Source organism: Eptesicus fuscus, chromosome 11, assembly GCF_027574615.1.
Source record: "Eptesicus fuscus isolate TK198812 chromosome 11, DD_ASM_mEF_20220401, whole genome shotgun sequence".
In the NCBI taxonomy this organism is placed as follows: Eukaryota; Metazoa; Chordata; class Mammalia; order Chiroptera; family Vespertilionidae; genus Eptesicus; species Eptesicus fuscus.
This window is the reverse complement of record NC_072483.1, coordinates 65047127-65072150: the sequence shown is the minus strand read 5'-3', so window position 1 is coordinate 65072150 and position 25024 is coordinate 65047127. Positions and strand designations below refer to the sequence as shown.

Below are 25024 nucleotides of genomic sequence, written 5' to 3'. Positions count from 1 at the left end.
AGCTACATCATAGCACAGTGTGCTTATCACAGTTGTAGTTTTCTATTTATTTGCAGAATTATTTATTACCTGTCAACCCACTAAAACATAAGATTCATGAAGGCAACGATTTTGTTTCATTTTATTGCTCTATCATCAGCACCAAGCAGGTGCCTGGCTCACAGTAGGTGCTCAATAAATTTTGGGGGGGAAGAAAAACAAGTGACCTGCATGTGGTACCAGCAAATATGAGGGAACAGGAAGGACAAGGTAGCAAAGAGAAACAAGGAACCCATACAAGAAAGCTGGTGGTGACAGGAACACACTTCCCTGGCCTTCTGCTCAAGCTAACAGCCTCAGTGGAGCACGGAGCAGCTTTAACCTCAGCCAGGAGCTGCCCTGAGCACAGAGACCCAAACCAACTTCGGTAGCAAGCCTCATTATAAACCATGCCCTTCCCCAGGCCACGAACAACACCACCAGTGCTGCTTCCGGGGCTTATCAAGAAAGAATGAATTACAGATTGTCCCTGTTCCCAATCCGTTCCCTCCCCAAATTAAATTCTTTAATTCAGTTGACTGTCAGCTCAGTGAGGTGAGAGGGTTTCCTTTATCTGACCAAGACAGATTTCATTTATGCTCCAGTCTTTACGAAAGTCCTGGGACCGCTATCTGATTATCGATTCTTTCTGTAATAGTCAATGTAGCAAATTAAAAATTCTATCTGACTCTCTTGCAACCTTTATGGTCCAAAATCCTGATGCGACGTTGCTTGAACAGGCTGCCTTACTATGGGAATCTAACGGGAATCTAACGGGAATCTCTGTGGGTAAGGCAGAAGTCCAAAACCAAAACTAAATGAACCTTTGTTCACACTGAAACAAAGAAAAAATGATCAACCACTTCAAGTGCTCTCGGTCTTCCCAGCTTCCATCTCTAGTGCTCACTGCAGGCCGCTGCCTTGGTCCAAGGGCTGCTTGCCCCCCACCCCCAGGGAGGGTCCTGGCTCCCCAGGATGAAGTGCAAACTTTGGAATCAAGCTTGTTGGTAAAAGCCAATCAAACTTTAATATTTGAAATTAACTGCTTCTTAAAATACAACTGTCACATTATTACAAAATTAATTTGTGAATTTTCTGACTGTTTTTTATTTATGAACTAGTGGCCCAGTGCATGGATTCGTGCACATTGAAAGGAAATTAATTAGAAGAAATTGCTATCCGCCCTTTCTCTATAATAGAAGTGTCAGAGATGAAAGAAAATTAGTAAAATGTATATGAAAATAATATATAAATTGATTAATAAACAATAACAACAACAAAGACATGACATAAAAAAGCAAAACATGATATAAAAACAACATTGATAAATGCAATGACTGATAAATTGATTAAACTTATTCTAATACTGAGGAGGACAAATCAATTCTTGGAATCAGAACAACCTCTCCTCCGCAGATCCTGTTAATACTTCAGCTTCGATAATGTTAGATCACAATCTTCTGATAATAAATCTAGTACCATTACAAAGACCCCATTTACTATTAAGATTTCTCAGTAGCATGATGATTGCACCTACTTTCAATTCAATTTATGACACGGCATTCCCGAAGGAGTAATACTTTTCAGAAATTCAATGGGAAAATTTTCCTTTTCGGCATCATCCGTTGAATCTAGTATTATTTGTCGATTACACTGTCATCTCTGAGTCTTAATGCAATATCTGTTCCCCAGCCTTTGTTACCATGTGGGAAAAGAATAGGATACGTCATTGCATCTAATGTAGGAAACAGGAGATAGTGACAGTGGAAGAGAGACTTTCCCAAAGTGCCAAGCACATAGTGTCTTGAGGAGGAGATAAGATTGATAAGACTTTAAGGCATAATAAGAGTGCATTTATCCCACTCTTATTCATGTTCCCTCAAAAAGATGAATAAAGATTTCAAGAGTTTTAATTTATTTGGCTACTAGACTGTATTTATTTGAATGTGACTTCATGAACAAGACAGTCATGGGACATGTTTTATCTGGGTTACATAATGAGTACGTCCTGTCTGCCTGAAGGTGGAAATCTCTCAAAGCCAGGACTTTCGACCTTTTACTTCTTTGTGTCCCTAGTACTTAGCCTAGTGTCCTACACAGAGTCATTAATCAGTAAGTGTTTATTGATAATAAACAGGGATGCGGAGAGATGAGCAGATGACGGAGAGCTTATTTTGTTATCACGGTAGCATTCCAGAGGCTGTCATCTGTTATTAGTGATGTAGCCAGACAGCCTTTGTCAGTGTACTTATTTAAGGATATTTCCATTTGTCTACCAAGCAAAAATCACTTTTGCAGGTCAAACTTACAATTACAGCATTAAAACAGGACAGCCAGAAGAGTGTCGCTGGTTAAGGAAGCATGTGAACACCAAAAATATCCTGGCATTCAAACCCCAAATGTCAGAAAAAACATCAGAGAGGAGAAGGCAAGAGAGTCTTTTTGAAACGCAATCCTAATTATTTATATTCTTCACCCGAAACCACAATTTCTTCCTGCTGACGTGCCCTACTTTGGTCCAGTTACTTGCTGCTTTGAGTTTTTTACCCAAAATCTTCAGGAAAAGCAATCACAACTACCAAGACTTTGTGTCAAAATCAAATGATCATCTCGAAAGCCTCCCTCATAGGTTACCAAAACATTTGTCCATTCTGGAAAATCCTTTGCCCCATCCTCCTGGAATATATCTGACCCCATAAGTCTCTGATAAATGCAAATTAAATATCAACCTTCAGAATATTGAAGTGGGGAAGCAAGAGGATCTATGAGAAGGAGGGGTCATCTCTAGAACACAAATGTTCTTTGCAGAACATTAAGTAGGAGAAATGTCACTAGAGCATGACCAATCTTGGGGACCTTGAGAGCAGCAGACACTGTCCATATGCCACCCTCTCTCACCATTTTACAATTGTGCTGATGTGCAAAATGCAATGATATAATAAACCATTCTATTCACCATGACTCTAAATGCCATAGTGTGATGCAATCACTTTAGGTATCTTTTGTTTAAAGGGACTTGAACTGTCCTTTTTCTGGAGACTGTTAATCACAGTCTTGAGGGGCTCCCTACAAGTTTCAGGTTGTTAAGTTGCTAAGAGGTGTATGTAAATTTCCATTTGAATTTGGTTAACAGCATCTAGCTTAAAGTCCATGGAAGGGGAACAATGTGCATTGTCAAAGATAAACAGGTTGTCATGGGTGAAAACTGGAAAAAAGTTAAGAACAATTTGGAAATTTGTATCAAATTTGTCATTAAAATATATGAACCTTTTGATTCAGTAAATTCCACACCTAGGAATTTAACCCAAATAAATCATCATTATAGATACAAAGATAAGATTATAATAATGTTTGAAATTCTGTCTAAAGAGGCAAAAAAAAAAAGGAAGGACCTAATTGTTTAACAGCAGCATATTGAATATAGTACATTGATTCAATGGAACACTACACAATTGTTGAGAAGAGTACTATGGGTTTATATTTATTAATGCAAAAGAATGTCAGTGACACACTAAATGAAAAAAACAAATAACCAGACAGCGCACAAATGTGTTCTTCTTTCAAAAAAGTGTATTATTTATATTATCTACATTAAAGAGCATTTTTTTATTTTAAAAAAGAGCATAAATTTTAAAATTACCTTCTAGTAAGAGAAAACCATAGTTCTGGGGTTTATATATTTAGCCCTGAGGATCAATTGACTTCTCTCTCTCCCCTCTATTTCATTCTCCTTCCTTACCTCTCCCCTCTCTCCTTTCCTCTGCCCCACCCTTAGAAAGAAGAAAGAGAAGAGATGCTATTGAGGAGCAGAAATTTGGCTGTAAAAACGAATTAAAGAAATTCTTTTCTTAGTTGAAATCTGTACTGAAAAGCTCTCAGCACACTGGCAACGCCCTGGGAAGGTTTGTTCTAAGTTAAAAGCAGCAGGAAAAGTTTTAAAGAAATATTCCAATCAAATTCTGTAGATAAGATGGGTTGAAATTCACTAGTATTGGTTAAGTACTAAGGTATTTCTTTCCAGAGTTAACAATATGCCCAGGCAGTGTGGCTCAGTGATTGAGCATTGACCCATTAACCAGGAAGTCACGGTTTGATTCCTAGTCAGGGAACATGCCCAGATTTCGGGCTCGATCCCCAGTAGGGGTGTACAGGAGGCAGCTGATTGATGATTCTCTCTCATCATTGATGTTTCTATCTCTCTCTCTCTTCCTCTCCCTTCCTCTCTCTGAAATCAATAAGAACATATTTTTTAAAAAACAGTTAACAATAAATTCTTTTAACCTTTTGCACTCGGATGTCGAGTGTGACTCGACACGGTTAGCATTAGAATAAAGGAATCGAGAAAAAAGCAAGCGAGTGCAAAGGGTTAAATATCAAAATAATTTTCTTTATTTCATTTTTACATATCAATCTATAAGCAAAATGTGCCATCTTTATTTTTTAAATAAAGGGCAGAGAGGGAGAGAAAAAGAAAATGAGGCAGAATGGGGAGGGAGAGAGGGGAATTTATAATTATAAAGACATACTTGGAGTTTGCTTCTCAAAACCAAGCAAACCCCTCCAACCAATGAATCAGGCACAATTTCCGGGAGAACTGCCTGCCACCTTTTCATTCTCTTAAATTATGGAACTGGTACTCAAATCTACAGAAGCACCTTAGTAACTTACACACATGGATGCCAACTAATTTTACTCTATAGGGGTTGTCCTTTACTTCTAAAGAACTAATCGACAAATACTATTGATTAGTTCCTAGGATTTTCACAAATTATGGTGTGTGAAAGAATGAACTGAGTAGCTTGTAAAAGATTCTGCTGCGTCTGATAGACCAGCAACCCGCCTTTCTATGAAGCCTAATTCCAAGGACTATCTTAAAGGGTAGGAGAAACATTTCATTCATCTTGGCTCACCTGCCCCAACTCCATCGCAGCCTGAGCAACCAACACTCAGTGAGACTCAGCTCAGTTTAGACTGTCAACTATAGGGACCAGGTGTGTCTGTAATGGAATCCATCTTTCTTATCAATGCTTAATTTATCACCACAATTAATAGGAACCAATAAATAAATGATGCTGACAATGACAATATTTAGAAAGACGGGAGCAAAATCGTGAAGTTCAAGGCAAACTAATTTTAAAATCCTAATATACATTACCAATAATAAAAGATCCCAAGAAGAATGATTCTGATTGCTAATAATATAGAAATGTGGTTTCAATTTAAGTAAAATTTAATTTAATAGAAATCTTCCTACTAGGCAAATGTGAACTATAAGAATGTTATCTACATTATGCTGTTCAGGGCAGCCTTATCCTTCCTCTGCTTTTGTTCTCTCCCAACTATTACTTTTTATTTGAACATTTCTTCCTCTATTGCAGGGAGTTCAATACACCATATTCAACTGTGGTTTTAAGATGATCAGCAAAGGTGAAATATTTGCATTTTTTGTTCAAGCTTAAGCTTTTGGCAAAGATGTTAATGTTTCTATAGCTGGTAGCAATTCCAAACTTTGACTATTTTACCCCTGACCTCTGAGTAAGATATCTTAAAGGACAAAATGCAAAATGTAGCATTCCCAAAAGAATGATGAAAAGTTTCTTTCTTTCCTTTTTTTTTTTGTCTTTTTTTTAATTTGACCCTCTAGAATACTTTCAATGTAATAAAAGGGAAGAAAGTTTAAATGTCACAGAGGTGGGTTGTGAAACTCTACAAAGAATTCTAAAGATTGACATTTGCAGCTGGAAATTTTCTTCACATGGCATTTACTGAGCAGGTAACCGTTACTTATGAACAGAATTTAATCACTCAGGTAACTACCATGTGGCCACAATGGAACAAGGACCTGTGATATGGTCGCTTCTCTCAAATCTTACAGTTTAATTAAAGTTGTAAAATCAGCACACCAAAATAAATAAATAAATAAATAAATAGCATAGGGAACATTCGGATGCTAAGTTGTGTGATGCTGGCTAAAAATGGGTTATCAGGGAGAAGTGTAGCTTACACAGCTGGTAAAGCAAAGGTTTATAGAAGACTTGGGAGAAGGCGAAGGAGTCAGAGCTGGGGGAAATGATGCCAGCTGTGCAAACCTGCAGAGCTGAGGTTGGGTGAGCATCTAGGAAGGGTGACCAGCAATCCTGACCACCAGGTTCAGAGGCAGGGACAATGTAGCCCCGCTCCGGGCTGGCGTCAGTATGCAAAAGCTGGCCATGGTCCAAAGCAGAAGTCCTGGGGGTGTCATGAATATAGATCCAAACCAGCTCAGTCTTATTACCTCAAGGAAAGGAAACTCTTCCCTTCATTGTACCTGCTGAAGTACCGTCTTATTCTTCCCTGCTTCTCAAGAGAAGAAAATAAAGAGAATGCACTGCTTTATAAATTATTTTGCATGACAAGAATCTGTTTAAACTAATAACTTAGAATCAAGGAAATCTCAAGCGCTCAGCAGCTCCCCAGAGGCACCCAAGAGGCATGCACAGACTAGGGACGTCTCTAATCCAGGTAAGACATCAGATACAAAGACCTGGAAGTCACTGATTTCTGGAGGTCAGTGGCTAATTTAGTAGCTATGATCCTGAAGAAGTGATCCCAGGTCCTAAAGGATGTTCCTATGGGCTGTGGGTTGCACCACTCACTCTTTCGATCTAAGGTATTAAGAGCCGTTTTAGTGCGTCATAAATGAAGCAACTGGTCTACACATAAAAATGCACTTACGGTACTTTTACGATATAAATGAGACATAAAAGTGTACTAAAAACTATAAGAAAAAAAATGGTACATGAAAGATAAAACAGTGGGTTGTGAGCAAGAGAACAGGATAAGGGAAGAGAAACAGACAGATACAAGCAGCTAGACCATGAAAAATTGAGGGAGAGAGGAACAGGCCGGATCACAGTAAAAACCATTTCAAAGAAGAGGAAAGAGATAAAATATCAGACTGAGGTAGCAACCAATACGGACCATAACAGAGAAAAGTGTGAAGGGAAAGTGGAGCATTTCTGAGCAAGTAGGTAGGTGGGCAGTGTGGGTAAAGCAGACATCCCCACTTGGGTTTGCTTATCGAATGGAGAACCAGCCATGAGAACGGTCTAAGGTCATCTGTGTGTTTTTGTAAAAACTTATAAGAGTTTAAGGATAGCTGAGAATACATGTAAGGTAGCATCTTTGACTGGCAGTTTTCCTCCTAAACCACTCCAAATGCGGAGAGTTTGTTGAGGTGTTGAAGAGGAATCAATTTGGGGGTCAGAGGCATGGGAAGGATGGGGTGAGGCAGGGTGAGGGTCCAGGTTGGGGTGGGACAGGCAGCAGGTGACAGAGCAGAGGTGCACCATGTAGATGTGAGGGGAAATATGCCTAAGAGGAGGTGACAAGAGGAAATAAGATCTAGAGGACTCCAATGGGGCTTTCACCCCAAGGAAATGGGGACCTCCAACAGCTTCTAACACAGAGGCCACACACCGGAGGGCTGGTTTTTCCTTCACCCCCAAGATCATCTATCACATCAGTGTTTCCAAGCAACCACAGGTTTTTAAAAAATTTACTTTACCAAGACAAGCAGGCTACAACTATGTTTCATGGAAAGGCAACAGGACAATGAATCTTTCCTATTTGAAAATACAAACTATTGAGCCACTGAGTCACTCAGGGATCTAACAAGCTCCTATGATGCCTCCCAGGGAGCAGACAATGCTAAGCAAAGATTAATTTCGTTCTTTATCCCAAAACACTGCATAAAGCAAATGACATGTCTGGAAGAGACCAACTTAGGAAAAAGAAGGACTAATTAAGGAGAGAGCAGAAGAGTTGAAATGGATGACTGAGGCACAGAAAAGGAGAGACAGATGCTTGGTAAAATGTTTTATCACCTCTTTCTTTCTATGAAACTATGCATATTCATAAGGCAGTGGTCATGAAGGAAAGATAAAAATATTAAGTGTCATAGCACTGAAATAGGTCAAATATAAATATATTGTCATCATCTGAACTGTGTAGAAGTTTAACATTAGGCTCTCAGCAATAAAGTTTAAAAAGGAATATTTGTGTAAAGCTGGTGATAGCAGCCAAAGACACAGAGGGGACTCCTCTGCTCTGTTGCACAGAAACTTTAAAATACTCTGGTCTTCAGGTATGTACATGGAATCTATTGACAGTAGGGGGTTGGGGATAGTTGTTCCTGAAAGTGAATTCACAGTTATTCCCAAAAAGGAGCAGTAGTGACTGAACACGGCAACACAATGCCGGGGCATCCCCTGTGGCGTGGAAGCTTCCTCCCACCTGCCCTCGCATCGATTTGTTCATCTGTCAGATGAATGCCTTTGTCCTCTTCAAAGTAGTCTTTCGGTTCTTCACTAAAATGTATTCATGGTACAGAGCCCCGTGTTGTAAAAATGAATTATTTTAAGAAGCTGCTTTATAAAAAAAAAAAAAAAAAAAGTTAAACAGAAAGAGCATTAAACACATGTCAATGCAGTGAGCACAGGGCTTCCATAATGATTACAAAAGATAAATCTTGTTTCTTTAAGATGAAAAGATTTTGTAAGAAGCAGCAGCTGGCCCTGTGTGGGTGTAAGGCAATTTGCCATTGTGAGAAACCTGGCCGCTCTGCCTCGGAAGGAGCCGTGCACACTGTCTGCTACCTTTAAAGAGAATCACACTACAGACTGTGAGCTCCATCCAAGCCACATCAAACACTCAGCAAGCTCTAGGTAGGGAAATGTAAAAGATACCAGATCACAAACTTGCAAAATGAAAAATAATGGGTTAGAGAAATAAAGGTTGTTACTCAGAATCATTGTCTTCTCATCCTAACCTAAAGTGTAATTTTTGAGAATGTAGTGTAATTTAGTGATTAACATATCATATATATTATTACTATATCAAAGTACATTTTTTAAATTATTCCCCTAAGGAACAACACATTTCAGGGATACATTTTCCCTATGAAACTTGCTGTTAGCAAATGAACTCAATGCCTCCAGTTGCCCACGATCCTTGGAGAAAGCCAACGAAGAGCTGGGAATCAGAACCTGATATTCAGAGCACTGAGCACTGAGGGTCACACCCCTGAGACACTTTGGCCAGGGCTGGGATATAGTCTCAGGAATCCAGGGCCCATGCGCCCCCCACATTGAGCCACCTTGGAAATATTACCTTCAAAAGAAATTTTGAGTATAAGCGGAACCTCACCTAAAATGAAGGGAACTGGGTTGATGGCTAGAATACAGATTATCCTGGAAAATTCCTTATACACAGTCTCTACACACCAAACTGAGACATGGTGTTGGGTGGGAGATTTCCATAACTCACCGATGAAGTGGTTGGGCCCCAAGGCGAGCATCTCCTCCAAGAGGACCAGGCCCCCGGGAGCCTGGAGGAGGGTCACGCTCCGGCCGTCTATGAGGGAGCACTGCTGAAATCCCGTGGCCGTGACCTTCCACAGCAAAATCAGCGAGGCAGTAGCATCTTGCCGAATTCTGAAAACAGGAGCAGTGTAAATGGGAAGTCCCATCCAGAAAAATTCACCATAGAAACAGTTCATCAAATTAAAGATAAACATAGAGATGACGTGTACATCCACAGAGGTATGGGGAAATGGATGAAATGATCTTATAAACAAGCTCCCACTTTGTGCCCACCCATGGCTGTCATTTCCCACGTTGTTAGAAATGTCTGTCTCCTGCTTGATCAAAAATAGACCACAAAATCACTAACAGATAACACCTATGGGGCACAGTTTTCATCAATAATAAAGAGGTATATTGAGTTCTTTTTAGAGACAACGCCTTCCATTTCCACACAATATAAAGGATCCTGCTGGAATTTATTTCAAAGGTGTAATGCATCCCCATCAGCCACCTGAGGTGTGCCATCAAAATGAGCGCAAGTGTGCACCTCCCATGCTCGGGTCTCCCCTGGCTTTTTCTTGTTTTCAGGATAAAACCCAAAGAACGAGATGCCACGGATGCTAATCAACCTCAGCCTCAGTTTCCCTCTCAAATCCGTCACCTCCTTCCTTGCAACCCAGTGATCGGACAACAGGACTGCTGTCTCTTCCCCAAGTAGGTCCCGGCCCCACTCCCAGTCTTCACCTCCTCCACCTGGGAGGTGAGTCATCTTCAAGGCTTAGCCCCCACATCCCCTCTTCCCTGAGTCCTTCTCTGACCACCTTCCCGCCACCTTTCCTTCCCTGGGTTTCTACCTGGGGGAGAAGAGCTGCCCCTCCCCAGCACAGAGCCTGGGCTTGCAGCAGAGTGCTCAGGAAAGGGCTGATGAATGACTGAAGTCATGAATAACGCCAGGTGCAAGGGGTCAGTAACCCTCACAAGAGAATTCAGGACGCCCAGAGATCAGTCAGCCCTCGGCCTGGGTCAGACTCTGCTAATCCGCCCAGCTCTGCAGCCTAAGAGAGTCTTGGTTTGTTGAGGGGGAGGAGGGGAAGCATTTAAAGGGAGAGAAAATTGTAACTAATCGAAAAGGTTTATGAAAGTAAGATAATATGACCTAGACCAGCGTTTTTCAACCAGCATGCTGCAAGAATTTTTAAAACATGCAATACCTGACTATGTAGTCAGGGGCACTGACCTCTTTTCCCTTAGATTATCAAGTGAAAGAGTGACAACAGTCAGCACAACAATAGCCATCCAGTGTGAGTGAATCAAAATTATACCTTATTATTTTGTCCAATTGACAAAAAAACATATTTTTTGTTGGTGTGCTGAAGATTGTTAGTAATTAGTTTATATGTGCCATAAGATTAAAAAGATTGAAAAACGCTGTTAGAGAAGAAAGGGCTGGGAGATGGTTTCATAAATTAATGAACCTTATTTCCCTAAAACCAGCTCAGGCCCATGAGGGTTTCCTCTGTATTAAAAGCAATGAAACACTTAGGACCGGGGTCCCCCTGCTGGTAGAACTCAAAGCTGCCTCAGACGCCACACCTTTCCCGCTCAGGGGACTTCCAGTGCCCAGAGTTCACTGCCCTTCCTGACTCTTCCCCTCTCCTTCCCGACCAGAATAAGTCAAGGCTGGGGGGAGGGGGTGCAGGGGCAATGTAACAAAGCCCCTCTTCCAAACAGTTCTCAGGGACTACTGTAGAGAAGGTAAGGTGGGCAGAGCAGCCCTGGATAAATGGAAGAGGTGTGCATGCCCGCTGCTCCCTTAAAAGGGAGCACACTGGTTACAGGGCCATGGGTCCCTCACACTTCTAAAGTCTCTGGAGACTGGACAGCAAAGGATCATTGGTTGCATGGGGGGGGGGGTAGAGAGGGGTGGCAGTTAATAGCAACAGAGAAGGTCAGGGAGCAGGAATTGTCAGCCAGGACTGGGACGCTCTAACCTGGCTCTACCCCAGCCCCCAGCAAGCACAGCACCTGGCACACTGCAGGTCCTCAGCCAACCAGCTTCCCTGTGCCTGGCCCCCACCCCCACCAGTGACAGTGGGCAGCACGTAATCTGAAAGAGCGCAAGTTTAAAACAAAACAAAATGCTCTCTTCTGGGGTGCTTGTTTTTAAAGAGAATATTATAATGTTTAGATTTTAAATTTGGGGTAAATTATGCATAAGAATTGAACCAATGGTCCGTTAAAATCTGAAAAGGCCAAAGAATTTTGGAAGCGAAAATCATCTGGGAAGTGAAGAGTCTGGCCATGGACCTTATCTAAGGCCTCGGGGTTTCTCATCTCACACCTGACTCATCCAGACCAATTCCACAAGTCTGTGTCTCCATCCCGGTGGGCAACTCACTCTACTGTCTTCCCTGAAACAAACAGCACCCTCGAGGTTTTGAGGGACATTGACCACGTCTACACATGAATCTCCATGCATGATTCTCACTGCATGGACCATTTACAGACCAGTTACATGGAGAGACACAGCCTCCCAGCCAGTTACAGTGTCAGTCTTAACAGTTTTTCCGCTGAGAATTTTCTTACTTGACTGAGGCGTTCTGTGGCACTTCAAAGGACACCAGCCGGCCACCCGCAGAGCTGTTAGAACTGGCATTCCCACAGGCAATATCGGGGATCACCTGGGAAAAAGAACAAAAAGGTTGGGGTTCACAGCACAAGACAATACTATAAGGCAAAATTCCATGAGATGCATCCCTCCGTTCCTTGCAGTGATGCTGGCTGGGGACAGAGAAAGGACAAGTGAAACCTTAGCAACTCAAGAGAAAATGAAAGCTTTGCCCTTTGAGTTTCTGAAATGCGAAAGTTTTCCTGGGAACAGTCTACCCATTGCGGGGATTGGGAAAACGGATAATAGGATATCCCAGGGAGGGGCTCAGGGTTCGCTGGCTGCTCTTTCATTTAACAAGAGTTACTGGCCTCTGGTCTATGTTCAGTCTGGGGCGTTCCCGAGGGACTAAAAGCTTAGAGAACAAGGAGGTGGCCGTTAAGGACCAGCTTACACACGGCGGTATAAACCTTCACCACTAGGAGAGTGAGCCCTTAAAAACGAACAGTAGGCAAGAAGAATCTGGTCTGGATGACCCTGCTCTGTGCGGAGATGGGTCTCAGTAGCCCACACTAAGGCCAGGTAACTGAGGAGCTGCCCTTTGCCCCCTGTGGACTATATCTTCCTTTTTTAAGTAATATATTCCCAAAAGTGTTATACTGATGGATATGGAAAAGGAGCTGGTGGAGGGAGGGGAAGAGAGAACTTGCTCATCAGAAAGCGTATTGTGAACACTTGAGCTGTGTCCACTGAGGTGCTTCTGACCAATTCATTCATTTATTATTCCTCATACCATGATCACTGTCTTCCTCCATGAAAGTCAAAATAAAAGGGTATTAAAAGTACCCCTCATCACTGAATTAACTGAGAACAACACAGAAATTCTCCGTATTTTCACCCCAATCAACACTTAGAACTTACTGTCCAGAAGGCTGGATACTCAAATGCTACCGATAAAATCCACCATGAATATTCAAAGACGTGAATCCAACTTGTTAAATTTGTGTAACAGACAACTGTTCCTTAAATTTTAGTCTCCTAGGGCTACAAATAGCCTTGGGTTCCCAAAGCATCATCACTTCATGAAAAAGGGAAGCATCTTCCTCTAGCACTTTTAACCTGCTTCTTGAACAGCCTATGAAATAACAGCAGGACAGGAAGATGAGGCGTTTCTTTTTCACATTTACCAGCCGTCGGACAGTATGTTGTTAAATAGATAGATTGAAATGGCTGGTTGGGAAGAAATGTTCATTAAAGGACACTTCCTCGTAAATGTGAATCCAAATCTACTTCACATTCAAGAAGTGAGTCATTCAGCAAAGAAGTATTGAAATAACTTCAGAGCATTTATTAAAAGACTGAAATCAGAACAAGTCCACCAGTTTTTAGGTAGGCGAAGAACACTGCCCTGCAGTCTGAATGTGGCCTTCATAAATTGCATGGCAATGAGAAAAAAGTGGGTCAGCTGGTTATAATTACCCACGAAAATGAACGAAGAAATGGTGCCTTACCTCTTTTATAAAAAGGAAAATTTCTAGACATACTCCTTCACTCTAAAAGTGCTACACAAAGATCTATGTGTTGTTGTTGTTGTTGTCATTTAATCTGCAAAACCTGAAATAAAATACAACCCTACACAAATCTATATGGATGTCATATAAAGTATAAAATATGGAATGAAATTACACTATCGCTGTCACCTCAAATTCATGATTTTGATTTGTTCCCAAATTCTTCCAGCTAGCAAATTTATATTTTATGTCAACTTTTAGAAGTGTGCTGAACACTTTATATTTTATACTAGAGGCCCGGTGCACAAAATTCATGTATGGGGGGAGGGGAGGGCATGTGTGTCCCTCAGCCCAGCCTGCACCCTCTCCAATCTGGGATTCCTCGAGGGATGTCTGACTGCCCATCGGGATCAGGCCTAAATGGGCAGTCGGACATCCCTCTCACAATCCAGGACTGCTGGCTCCCAACTGTTCACCTGCCTGCCTGCCTGGTTGCCCCTAACCACTTTTGCCTGCCAGCCTGATCACCCCCTAACCACTCCCCTGCCAGCCTGATCAACGCCTAACTGCTCCCCTGCCAGCCCAATTTCCCCCAACTGCCCTCCCCTGCAGGCCAGGTCACCCCTAACTGTCTTTCCCTGCAGGCCTGGGCCCCCCCCCAAAACTGCACTCCCCTGCAAGCCTGTGTCCCCCCAACTGCCCTCCTCTGCCAGCCCAGTCACCCCTAACTGCCCTCCCCTGCAGGCCATCCTGTGGCGGCCATCTTGTGTCCACATGGGGGCAGCCATCTTTGACCACATGGGGCGGCCATCTTGTGTGTTGGAGTGATGGTCAATTTGCATATTACTCTTTTATTAGATAGGGTAATGAGACTTTTGATGAACTTGAAAATACAATAAGCCAGACCTAGACTGCCAAGATTTAGTAAATAGAATTTTCTATTGCCAAACTAAATAAAATTTGCGAATTTTATTTTCAAATATGTTCTCAAAATATTTTAAATCTATGATAGCTTTTTCTTCTCTAAATCCCATTGAAGGGCTGCAAGTCACCAAAAATAGAACCCAAAAAATAACAAGCAAACCAAGAAAATAGTGAACATAACATTCCACGAGTAAAATTAGGTCAGCAAAGGCAGGTCTTGGTTGCATTCATGTTTATGACTCTTCATTAGCCATTTGTTCCAAAATAAGATTGTCTCACAGAAATGTATATGGATTTTGTTCCCCAGAATAATTACATTCCTTTTCTTTTCTTGATTCCTCTTTTTAAGTGCACAAAACAATCACAATCCAAATGTCTCATCTATGTAACCAAGAGAGATTTCCCAAACAAGTGCAGACGGGAATAAGATTGGACACATTGTTTTGTTCACTGGGCAACTTAAAGGTTTTCCAATTTTTGTTGCTATAATTAGAACTACAGGAATTAATTAACCTTACTAATGTCTTATGTAAAAACGTATGCAACAAAACATTCTCACCTCCACTTGATCCCATTTCATTTCTACAACTTTCTGCCCTGTTTTCGGTTGCCATGTGGGCAGGGTCACGGTTGCCTGAGAGCGGGGCAGGATGGCATCAGGCTCCTGGGTAGCAGCGACTGGCTCAAGCTGTCTAGGTGCCATGGACTCAGTCCAGCCGGAGGCCTGGAGGCTGGGAGGTGCCTGTTCACAGTGTGGACCTTCATAGCCTTCCGTGCAAATGCAGAGGTAGCCACCGCTGCTGCTGCTGCAGTTGCCATGGTGACAAGGGTTGCTGGCACAGGGATCCGCAACAATCTGAAATGAGACCATAAATGGGTCAATTATTCCCTCATAAGAAAAGTGGTGCCATCGCTGGGAAATTAGCTCGGTGTCTCAGAGCTGCTGCTCCCGTGGAAACGCTATTCCTGGGGAACGCATGTCCTTAACTACTTGTGTTGTTGCGGGCAGCCTCCCAAGGTCATCCCAACGTTAACCTTTCCACAGGTAACAGGCCTCCCCCAAGGATAGATACATGATGGGGAAGAGCCTCCCAAACCAAGGCCCTATGCAACGCTGAATTCAGGAACACGTTATTTAGAGAAATTTTCTAAGGCAAAAATAGTTAAAATTGAGGCTTATCAAGAAAATGTCAACTTTGATACTTGTAGCTGCGTGTCATGACAAATGAAAGTAGGGATCTAAAGTGAAATCTTTTGCACATCCTGGACCATCACAAGACTGCCTCATGCCCAGTTTCTCTCTCCTGAAGATGCGCTTCCCTTGGTCTCCCAGTTTCCTACCTGGTGAACAGAGCTTTTTAAGGTGCTCTTTTTTAATTACAGGCTTCCAAAATGATGAGTGTGCATGACCATTGCAAGCTAGTAGAGAGCATGGTGGTGAAGCACATTAAGCAGAATCTTATAGAAGTTCCTAGCTCATCACTTTGGATGGTGATTACAGAGAAATGTAACCCTGCTGGATATAGAAGATAAAATTCACTTGCATGTCTTTAAGTTGTGTTCCTGCTCTACATGTTTATCCAGAGTCCTTTGCTGACCTCTGAATGGCCACTTGTTATTACCTGGTGATGCTACGCAACAATGAGAAATGAAACAATGTTTCTCTGGAGACCCTCCAGGGTTCAGAAGTGTTCTCCACACTTATTCCATTAGCATTTGCTTCTGTGATGACGGAAAGTTAGACTCTATCTGATGCTCCCCTGGTTTCTCAGGGCTGATCACAAAATAGAACTCAGGAAAATCCAGACCACAGAGAAATGGAACCCCGATTTCTCCTAGAGAAATGGTTCATACATAATTCTGCATGGAAAAACGGCTACTCATTATGCTAATTACCCTCATCAAACAATGTCCAACAAACTCCTTCAGGAATATTAAGGGATTTTTGAATTGAATAAAATGAAGCTCAAAAATACTGCATTGTCAATTCTCTGCTATCACTTAGCAATCCCTTCACAGAATATCAGAAAAGAATAGGTAGAGTGGTATCTGAAGAGAATATTTAAACTGTAAAGGATTTTAAATATCTAAAATCTTTATCAACTCAAAGTAAAACCCAACTCCTTCCAGGTAGACAAAGCCCTCCCCAATCTGACACCTTCATACCCTGGTATCCTCTCTTTGCACGTATGTTCCTTCTCCCTGGAACTGTCCCCACCCTGTTTTCTTTCTGTCCCTGGACTATGCCACGGTCATTCCCGCCTCTGGGCCTTTGCACCTGCTATGCTCTCTTCCTGGAATGCTTTCCTCCCAGACTCTGCATGGCTCTCCACCTCATTTCACAAAGTGGAAGTCCAGTTGTCGAGGTCACTACTGCCATTGGATCTCACTAATTTTGAACTATATGCAGGAAATAACCAAACTATCCAAATGCATGAGCCAAAAATATCATAATTAATAGATTTGACTTTGGGGATACCCAATATTTAACAGGCAATCTTTTCTCAGCTATAATTTCTAGCTTCTAATGATGGGGGAGAAGGGGGATGATTAAGACTTTGTAATTTCAGCTATAAAAAAAAGAGAAAGGAGAAAGCCCTGGGGTTAATGGTTTTCTGCTTACAGCTACCCAACAAGCTCATTTATTCAATGTTGTACATGTGTTGCATCAGATTAATTCATCTATTTAAGGTCAATATTTTCACACCATAGAAGTGACCTGACACGCATTCCCCACACATTAAGTGAAGGGTTGGGGTAGCACACCCCAGGGCCTCCTCCATCCATAGGATTTCAGATTCTGTTGATAGCCACTCAGGTTTCAGTGACACTGTTTTCAGAAAGTCCAGAGACCTGAGACCACCGCCTCCCTCACTTATACCCGTGCTCAGTGGGCAGAGTCAGCCAGGGAAACGGAGGCATGTCTGCGGAGTCCAAACTCAGTGCCGCTCAGGAGGACCTGCAGTCACAGATAGAGCACGTCACGTGAGCCAGGCCGCACAGGTCACTGAGGGACGCAGGGATGCGTGGCATTTATAGAGCAGTAAGCAGTAAGATGTAAACACAGAAGAGAAATAACGGAGGGGGATTTGTGTGGGCCAAACGTAGACAGAGGTGGAACCCTGCAGGGGAGACGGGGGAAGAATCACACAGACCAAGGGGCCTTGAAATAGCAGGACTGCCCACTTACTGGTATATGTGGAATTTAATGAACAAACAAAACAGAAACAGACTCATAGATACAGAGAACAGATTGACAGCTGTCAGAGGGGAAAGGGTTGGGAGGCGGGTGAAAAAGGTGAAGAAATTAAGCCAAGAAACAAAAAGCAACTCCTAAACAGATAACAGTATGGTGATTACCAGAGGGAAAGGCCAGTTGGGGGAGGGTAAAGGGGAAATAAATGGTGATGGAAGGAGACTTCCCTTGGGATGATGAACACACAATACAACACACAGATGATGTGTTATAAAATTATATCCCTGAAACCTATATAATTTTATTAACCAATGATTTCAATTTTTAAAAATGTTACATGACTCAGCCATGTTTTCATGGTGCAAGCTTAGGACCAGCTAGATGCACAGCCAAAGATTTTCCTCTTATGTCGTGCTGGATCCACTGATAAGACTTGAAGGGATGCAGTTCTTGTCCAATATAACTTTTCTATTATCTGACATTTCACCATTATCACTTCAGTTCTTAGAAAAAGTACTGAAGAGGCACTGAAAAGATCTTGGAGTCTCACTTTAGGTATTACTATCTACAAAACATTCTCTCTCTCGCTATCTAAACTCCAGCTTCTTTATCTGTCACAATGCACAACTTTTCTTTCTAAGAGTGGTTATCAGGGTAAAAACTAAAGAAAAGAAATAGCAGGACTGTCTACATCTGCCAACTGGGAGGGGGACCACAGCGGAGATGACTCCGGAATTTGGAGTTCAGGGTTTCGAGAAAAATAGTAATGAGCAATTGTTACCCTGAAGTGCTATGACACAGTAGAGAAAACTGGGGTCCTACTCCCATTTGTGGGTGATCCTGGCCAAGGCAAGGATGTTTCCTGGCACTCAGTCTCCTCAACTGTAAAAGGCAAGAATGGGACTAGGGAGCTCCAATGTCCTTTCACTTCCTAATATTTGGTTTCTCAGTCCAAATAGAAATTGCACTGGTTAGAAATTGTTCCTGCTAAAAAGCAAATGAACAATGTTGGGGTCCAACTATCACAGTGCTTTAATCTGAAAAAGGATACATTTTCTACTTTGTTCAATAATGATCCTAACTATATTCCAACTCCAACTGCTTACCCACTAGGAGTAAAGATATGAGGGAGGGAGTAGTCACTACAGTGTTTATGCCAGTAGTAGACTGGGCCAAGAAATGCATCTCATGAATTGTTTTTTTCCAAATCCAAATAATAATAAAAATGCTCATTCACTTCACTGGATCAAGGACGCTATGTCATAGTGAAATACACATTCCCATGTTTTAATATTTCTTCCCTTCTGTATTAGAGACCCTGGGTCTACTTGAAAATTATTCCAAGACTAATTTGGACAGTCATTTTCCCCTCAATTCTCAGTCAATTTTCTTAAAACCAGCCTGTCCTGATTTTTGTATCTGGGTTGAGTCACATTTGTAAGTGGGCTAAAAGGAAATTACAAGCAGAGTTCAAACTCTTGGCGATGAAATGAATCCATTAAAAATAAACGTGTCCAATTATTTTTCTACTTTTTTATGGCATCTCTTTACATTTGGAAATTACCTTGAAATTACACTGCCTTTGCTTCAGTCTGGCTAACACACATAGTCAATAGTCACACTGATGAATCTTTAAGCCCTGTTCAGTTGCAGATATATCAAGAATTGAATAACTTTTCTTCAAAAACCTGGCAAACCCTTTGGGTTCTGCTTTCTATATTCACTAAATTCCCAGAGATAACACTCAACTGCATTTACTGGCATAGGCACATCAGCCTCAGATAAAATGATTTTCTTTCTTTTTTTATTTTAGTCATTCAAAGACAAGTTTCTTGAATCAGAAACTTATAGAACAATTTCAATGCCAACATCCGTGCCTTGCCTCTCATCAGAGACACTCATACATCCTAGCAAACGCTCTTTACAAACCAACAATGCCATGAATACAGGAGATATGTCAACTCTTACTTCCCTGCCCACTCAGGAAAAGAAGCCTACACCAACTGGGAAGTAAGCTTTCTAGATTAAGGTTATACAGGCCTCAATCGATGCAGGAAAAGTGTCTTATTAAATTCAACATCCATTTAGAGTGAAGACTTTTGGCAAATAGGAAGAGAAGTGACCTTCTTTAATCTGATAAAGAGTATCTAAAAATATATATTTTTAAAAATCTTCAGGAAATGGAATACTTATTAGTGAAGTGTTGAAAAGTTTCTCACTGAAACTGAGAACAAAGCAAGGATGTTTGCATCACCACTTCCATTGAACACTGCACTACAGGTCCTAGCCCATGCAAGAAGACAGGAATGAAAAGAAGATATAAGGACTGAGTAGGGACAAAAACTGTCATGATTCACAGACTACATTGTTATGCATGCAGATAAATTATGAGAATATGGAATTTCAGCAATTTTGACACCAGTCAAAATTTCTTGAAAAAGACAAACAATTCCATCTCCATGTTTCAGAAACAAACAAAAAAATAAACATTTAAAAAAGTGTTGTTTGCAATATATCAAAGAAATCAAATATCTAGGAATAAGTCAATTGAAAGTATATGAACTCACCAAAAAGTTCGGTAAAATAGTAAAATATTAATGAGAGAAATTAAAGAAGATATATATAAATGGAGGAATTATAAAACTCAAAGATTCCAATTTCCCCAGAACTATTTACAGATTTAATGCAATTGCAACAAAAATCACAAGAATTATTTTGTTGTTGTTTTTCTTCTTCTTCTTGAATAAAATGTCTCCAAATAGCCCAGATGCTCCTGATAAGAACAATGTAGGAGGGCTTGCTCCATGAAGAATGGGAATTTTAAAGCTACAGTAACTAGGACAATGGAAGAGAGAGTCGAGAACTAGAAAACTAGAATGATCATATACCATATAGACACTTTATTTCTGAAATAGAGCAGTGTAGTAAATACAGTCTTTTCAATAAATTGATATCCCTCACACCATATATAAAAATGAAATTTTCTTTCTTAAAATAATTTTATTTTTAAAAATTATTAATCTTGCCGAAACCGGTTTGGCTCCGTGGATAGAGCATCGGTCTGTGGACTGAAAGGTTCCAGGTTTGATTCTGGTCAAGGGCATGTACATTGGTTGCAGGCACATCCCCGGTAGGGGGTGTGCAGGAGGCAGCCGGTTGATGTTTCTCTCTCATCGATGTTTCTAGCTCTCTATCCCTCTTCCTTCCTCTCTGTAAAAAATCAATAAAATATATTTAAAAAAAAAAAAGAATTACAGTTCACAAACAAAAAAAAAAATTATTAATCTCTACATTTAGCAATGATACAGTGAAGGAAGTACTCACAGGATCAGTATAACCTTTATGAAAAAGGTCTGGCAATATATCTGGAAATACACAGATGAATGGCACAAGGCCAAAGATTAGTGATTAGTGGGGTAACAGATGAATAAACCCACTTATCACAGTGAGATCAGAGCCATGAAATATGTATACAGATGCTATGAAAACAGAGAGTTAGGGCCCTGACTTGCCAACGTAACTCAGGAAGTTTTCCTATGTAAAGTAATTCGCAAAGATCAAGGAGGAGCTACCAAAGGACAGAAGAGCAGGAAAGGGAGCTCCTGCCAGAGAGAACAGCAAGTACAAAGACCCTGAGGTATTGAAGAGGGTGGTATATTGAGAGAATCTTACCTAATAATAGACAAACATGTAAATTGACTGTACCTCTGCTACGCCCACAGCCAATCAGAGTTAGTATGCAAATTAACCCAACAAAGATGGTGGATAATTTCCATACATAGGCACCAGTGGCCTGGGTCCTGGGAACATCCTCAGCACCCAGGTCACTCCGAGGTAGGCCCCGCGTGGGCCCTGAGCAGCCTGGGAAGGGCCTGAGCCAGGGGGCCCCTGGGCAGGGCAGAGCCAGTGATCAGAGGGAGCTGGGGGGCCCCTGCCAAGGCCCTGAGGCTTTAGGCCTGGGCAGGGGTGGAGCCAGCAATCAGAGGAGGCAAGGGCCGAGCTGGTGATTGGAAGGAGCTGGGGGGCTTTAAGCCTGGGCAGGGGCCATGCCAGCAATCGGTGTGAACTACAGAGGAAACACCTTTTCTGATCACTCATTGGCTAAGCTCCCTGTATGCCACTGGTAATATTCTTAGTAACTTGGGTAATAAGAATCCAAAAAGGTGATCTAGGGTTTTTCTACCACACTCCTGGAGAATAAAACAAAGGTCCACTGCTGGAGAGCTAAGAAATGTCATATCCTGCCCTAGCCGGTTTGGCTCAGTGAATAATGCCTCGGCCTGCCGACCGCAGGGTCCAGGTTCGATTCTGATCAAGGGCATGTACCTAGGTTGCAGGCTCCTCCCTGGCTGGGGCCCAGGTCAGGGCTCATGCAGGAGGCAACCAATCAAAGTGTTCCTCTCACTTTGATGTTTCTCTCTGTCTTTCCCTTTCTCTTCCATATTCTCTAAAAATCAATGGAAACATATCCTCAGGTGAGGATAAAAAAAAAGAAAGAAAGAAATGTCATACCCTATGAAAGACACATCTTGAAAATGCCTAAAGAAAGTTGTCATTTTTTCATGGTGAAGGGACTGGAGTCCGTGTTGATGAAAACACCTTGGTGGCTGCGGTGACTGGCAGTGGCAGCAGCAGCAGGGTGATGGGCTGGTGCCTTCCCCTGATCAGCCTGGTCGCCTCCCACAAAGGGAGGCCAGACTGCAACTTAGGCCTGCTCCCCGTCAGTAGGACATCCCCTGAGGGCTCCCAGTATGGGAGATGGGGCAGGCTGGGCTGAGGGATTCCACCCCACCCCCCAGTGCATGAATTTTGTGCACCGGGCCCCTAGTTATAAATAGTTCTACTTAACTGACAAATGGGCCACGTGTCAGGGAGTTTTAAAAGTAGATTTGATGAAAAAGTTGAAGATTGGTTCATAGCACGTGCTGCTAAAGAGTTTGACTTTGGCTCTGAAAGCAAGTCAATAATGAAATGTAAACAGGAATATGACAGATGAAACATTTTAGAGACAGACACCGAGCAACAATGAGATATATTAGGAAACCACTGGAATTATCCAGGTGAGGAATGATTGGGCCATATCTAAAGTTGGGTCAATAAAGACAGGAATGTGAAGGCAGGCTGGAGAGACATAGGATTGGGAGACTTACTGATTATATGGGTAAGGTGAAAAAGTTGCTATGCCTGGTAACTCCTAGGTTTTTGACTTGGACAACCAGGTAAATAAATGGCAGGGTCACTCATTGAAATATGGGTTTCAGAAAGAAAAACAAGTTGAGAAGGGGCAGGAAGCCATGGTTTTTTATTTGGGGCAGGAAGACTTTAGGTATCTAAGAAACACTGAATAGACAATGTCCTTAAGTTATTCTAAACACAGATCTGGCGCTCAGGGGAAATGAATGAGCTGGGCTCCTGCTTTTAAAATCACCAGTGTATTGGGGGATGGGGCCAGAAGGGTGACCATGCATATATACAAGATCATTGTGGCCGAGGCATCAGAGAGGTTGGGAGGGGTCAGCTGGAGGGGTTAGGAAGCATGAGCACGGAGGAGAAAAAGGATTTAGGAAAGAGATAAAACATGTTGAGGGCCATAAGCACCAGGACCCTTATATGCCCTGACTCATTTGCTCTTACCAACCCTGTCCCATAAAGATGACCCTAACTTTATCCAAAAGGAACCAAGGCTCAGGAAGGGTAAGTAGCTGATCCACTGTCTCATGTGGCAGAAATATGAACCCAAGACTGAGTGACTCCTCTACTTTTTTCCACCAAGCCTCTTCTTTTATGTCATGAGGTCAAGGAGTGGTTTCTGGGAGGAGAGTAGCTCTCTGCCATCGGCTACCAGAGGAAAGAAACTCAATTACTGGAGAGTGGTTCCAGATTTGGCACTGGTCACCCAGACCTGGGCAATTTGAGCAGCTTGAGGGTCCGGCCATCTTCCAGCGGGTCAGGAAGCATCAGAGACGACACTCAGGACACAGTGGGAGAGGAGAACCCTGAGTTCAGTCAGCTGTGGGGGCCTCAGGTTCAACAGACCCTAAACCCTGGGTGGCTCATCGGGCCTTTGAAAGAACCTGGACCGAGCTCACTCAGCTTAGTAAGAGAAGGTGTCTGCCCAGAGAGCCCCAGTTTCTGGTTTTGTGCAAGGTTCCAGTGTTGCACATGTGGAATCCGAGACGCCTGAAGATAGGTCTAGGACAGTGGTCGGCAAACTCATTAGTCAACAGAGCCAAATATCAACAGTAAAACGACTGAAATTTCTTTTGAGAGCCAAATTTGTTCAACTTAAACTTCTTCTAACGCCACTTCTTCAAAATAGACTCGCCCAGGCCGTGGTATTTTGTGGAAGAGCCACACTCAAGGGGCCAAAGAGCTGCATGTGGCTCGCGAGCCGCAGTTTGCCAACCACGGGTCTAGGATAATTGAGCCCACAGGAATATGGAACCTTAGAAGGCTCTGCAAGGTAAAGAGCTGGAAAAGCCAGATTTTCTTCTGCCCTCACTCAGGCCCCCCACCCTGGGTAACCATGGCTTTTAGAGCAAGTATCTACTCTGTGAACCACATGCTAACCAAGTTTCAGGGCAAAGTTTGAGCAAATGGAGCTACTCTGCCCAGACAACAGGAGAGGGCAGCATACACAGACTGGTGAGGTGCCCAGACCAGGAGAGCAGAGGCGAAGGGGCGCGGGGGCTCGGTGCAGGCGGCCACACAGCAGGGAGAGGAGGTGGGGAGGTGGCATCCATCCTGAGAAGAGCTAGTTCATTAACGTCTTCAAAGCTGGGGCTGAAACTGTCTACACATGTGAAAGCTGGGGCTACACCTTTCTGGGTAACATTTCCCACCAGTCAAATGAAAAAGGGCATTTTTTGTTTATGTCCTTTAAAAAAAAATTTTTTTTTCTAGGAAATGTCTGCCATCTGCCAACTCTGGAACTAGCGACACAATCTGAGTGAGGTTGGCAGGTAACTGCCCTGGTGAAGACTGTCAAGAGTGGCACCCACTGCACCCCTATTTTGAGAATCTTCTGCACCTAGAGGCCCCTCTCCTGGCAGCAATGATGAAACTTAACTTGCCTTTGTTCAAAAGTCACCTCAAAGTTCCTTCCTGACTTTTCTCCCATACGGTGGAGCAGTAGGCAGATTCCACAGACTTTTTCAGAGCCCAGCGACCACAGAGGCCCACAGGAGGCCAGGGAAGCCCGGGAAGCCAGGGGGAACCCAAATACAGCGGCCTCTGCACATTCTAATGGATTTGGCCTCCATCCTAGAAGCTTTGGGACACCAACCAAACATGTTAAATCAGGGCAGGGACTCTCACTTTCAAAAGAGCTTTCCACTCTTGTTGGGGACGCCAAACGTAATCTCCAAATATAAAAATGTGTTGATTTCTTTATTATTTAAAATAGGTGGAAATGACACCGGTG

At 42.5% G+C, this 25024-nt stretch overlaps 1 protein-coding gene across 1 annotated transcript in view; it reads right to left on the bottom strand.

Moving 5' to 3' along the window:
• The window catches only part of DNER (delta/notch like EGF repeat containing), a 231884-nt gene that overhangs the window by 119999 nt on the left and 86861 nt on the right, over positions 1 to 25024 (bottom strand). The window contains exons 2-4 of the mRNA XM_028151173.2: positions 14965 to 15261; positions 11949 to 12043; positions 9325 to 9491 (exon numbers count right to left, since the gene is read on the bottom strand). Of these exons, the coding sequence (XP_028006974.2) occupies positions 9325 to 9491; positions 11949 to 12043; positions 14965 to 15261 (559 nt within the window). The remainder of the gene's footprint in view (positions 1 to 9324; positions 9492 to 11948; positions 12044 to 14964; positions 15262 to 25024) is intronic.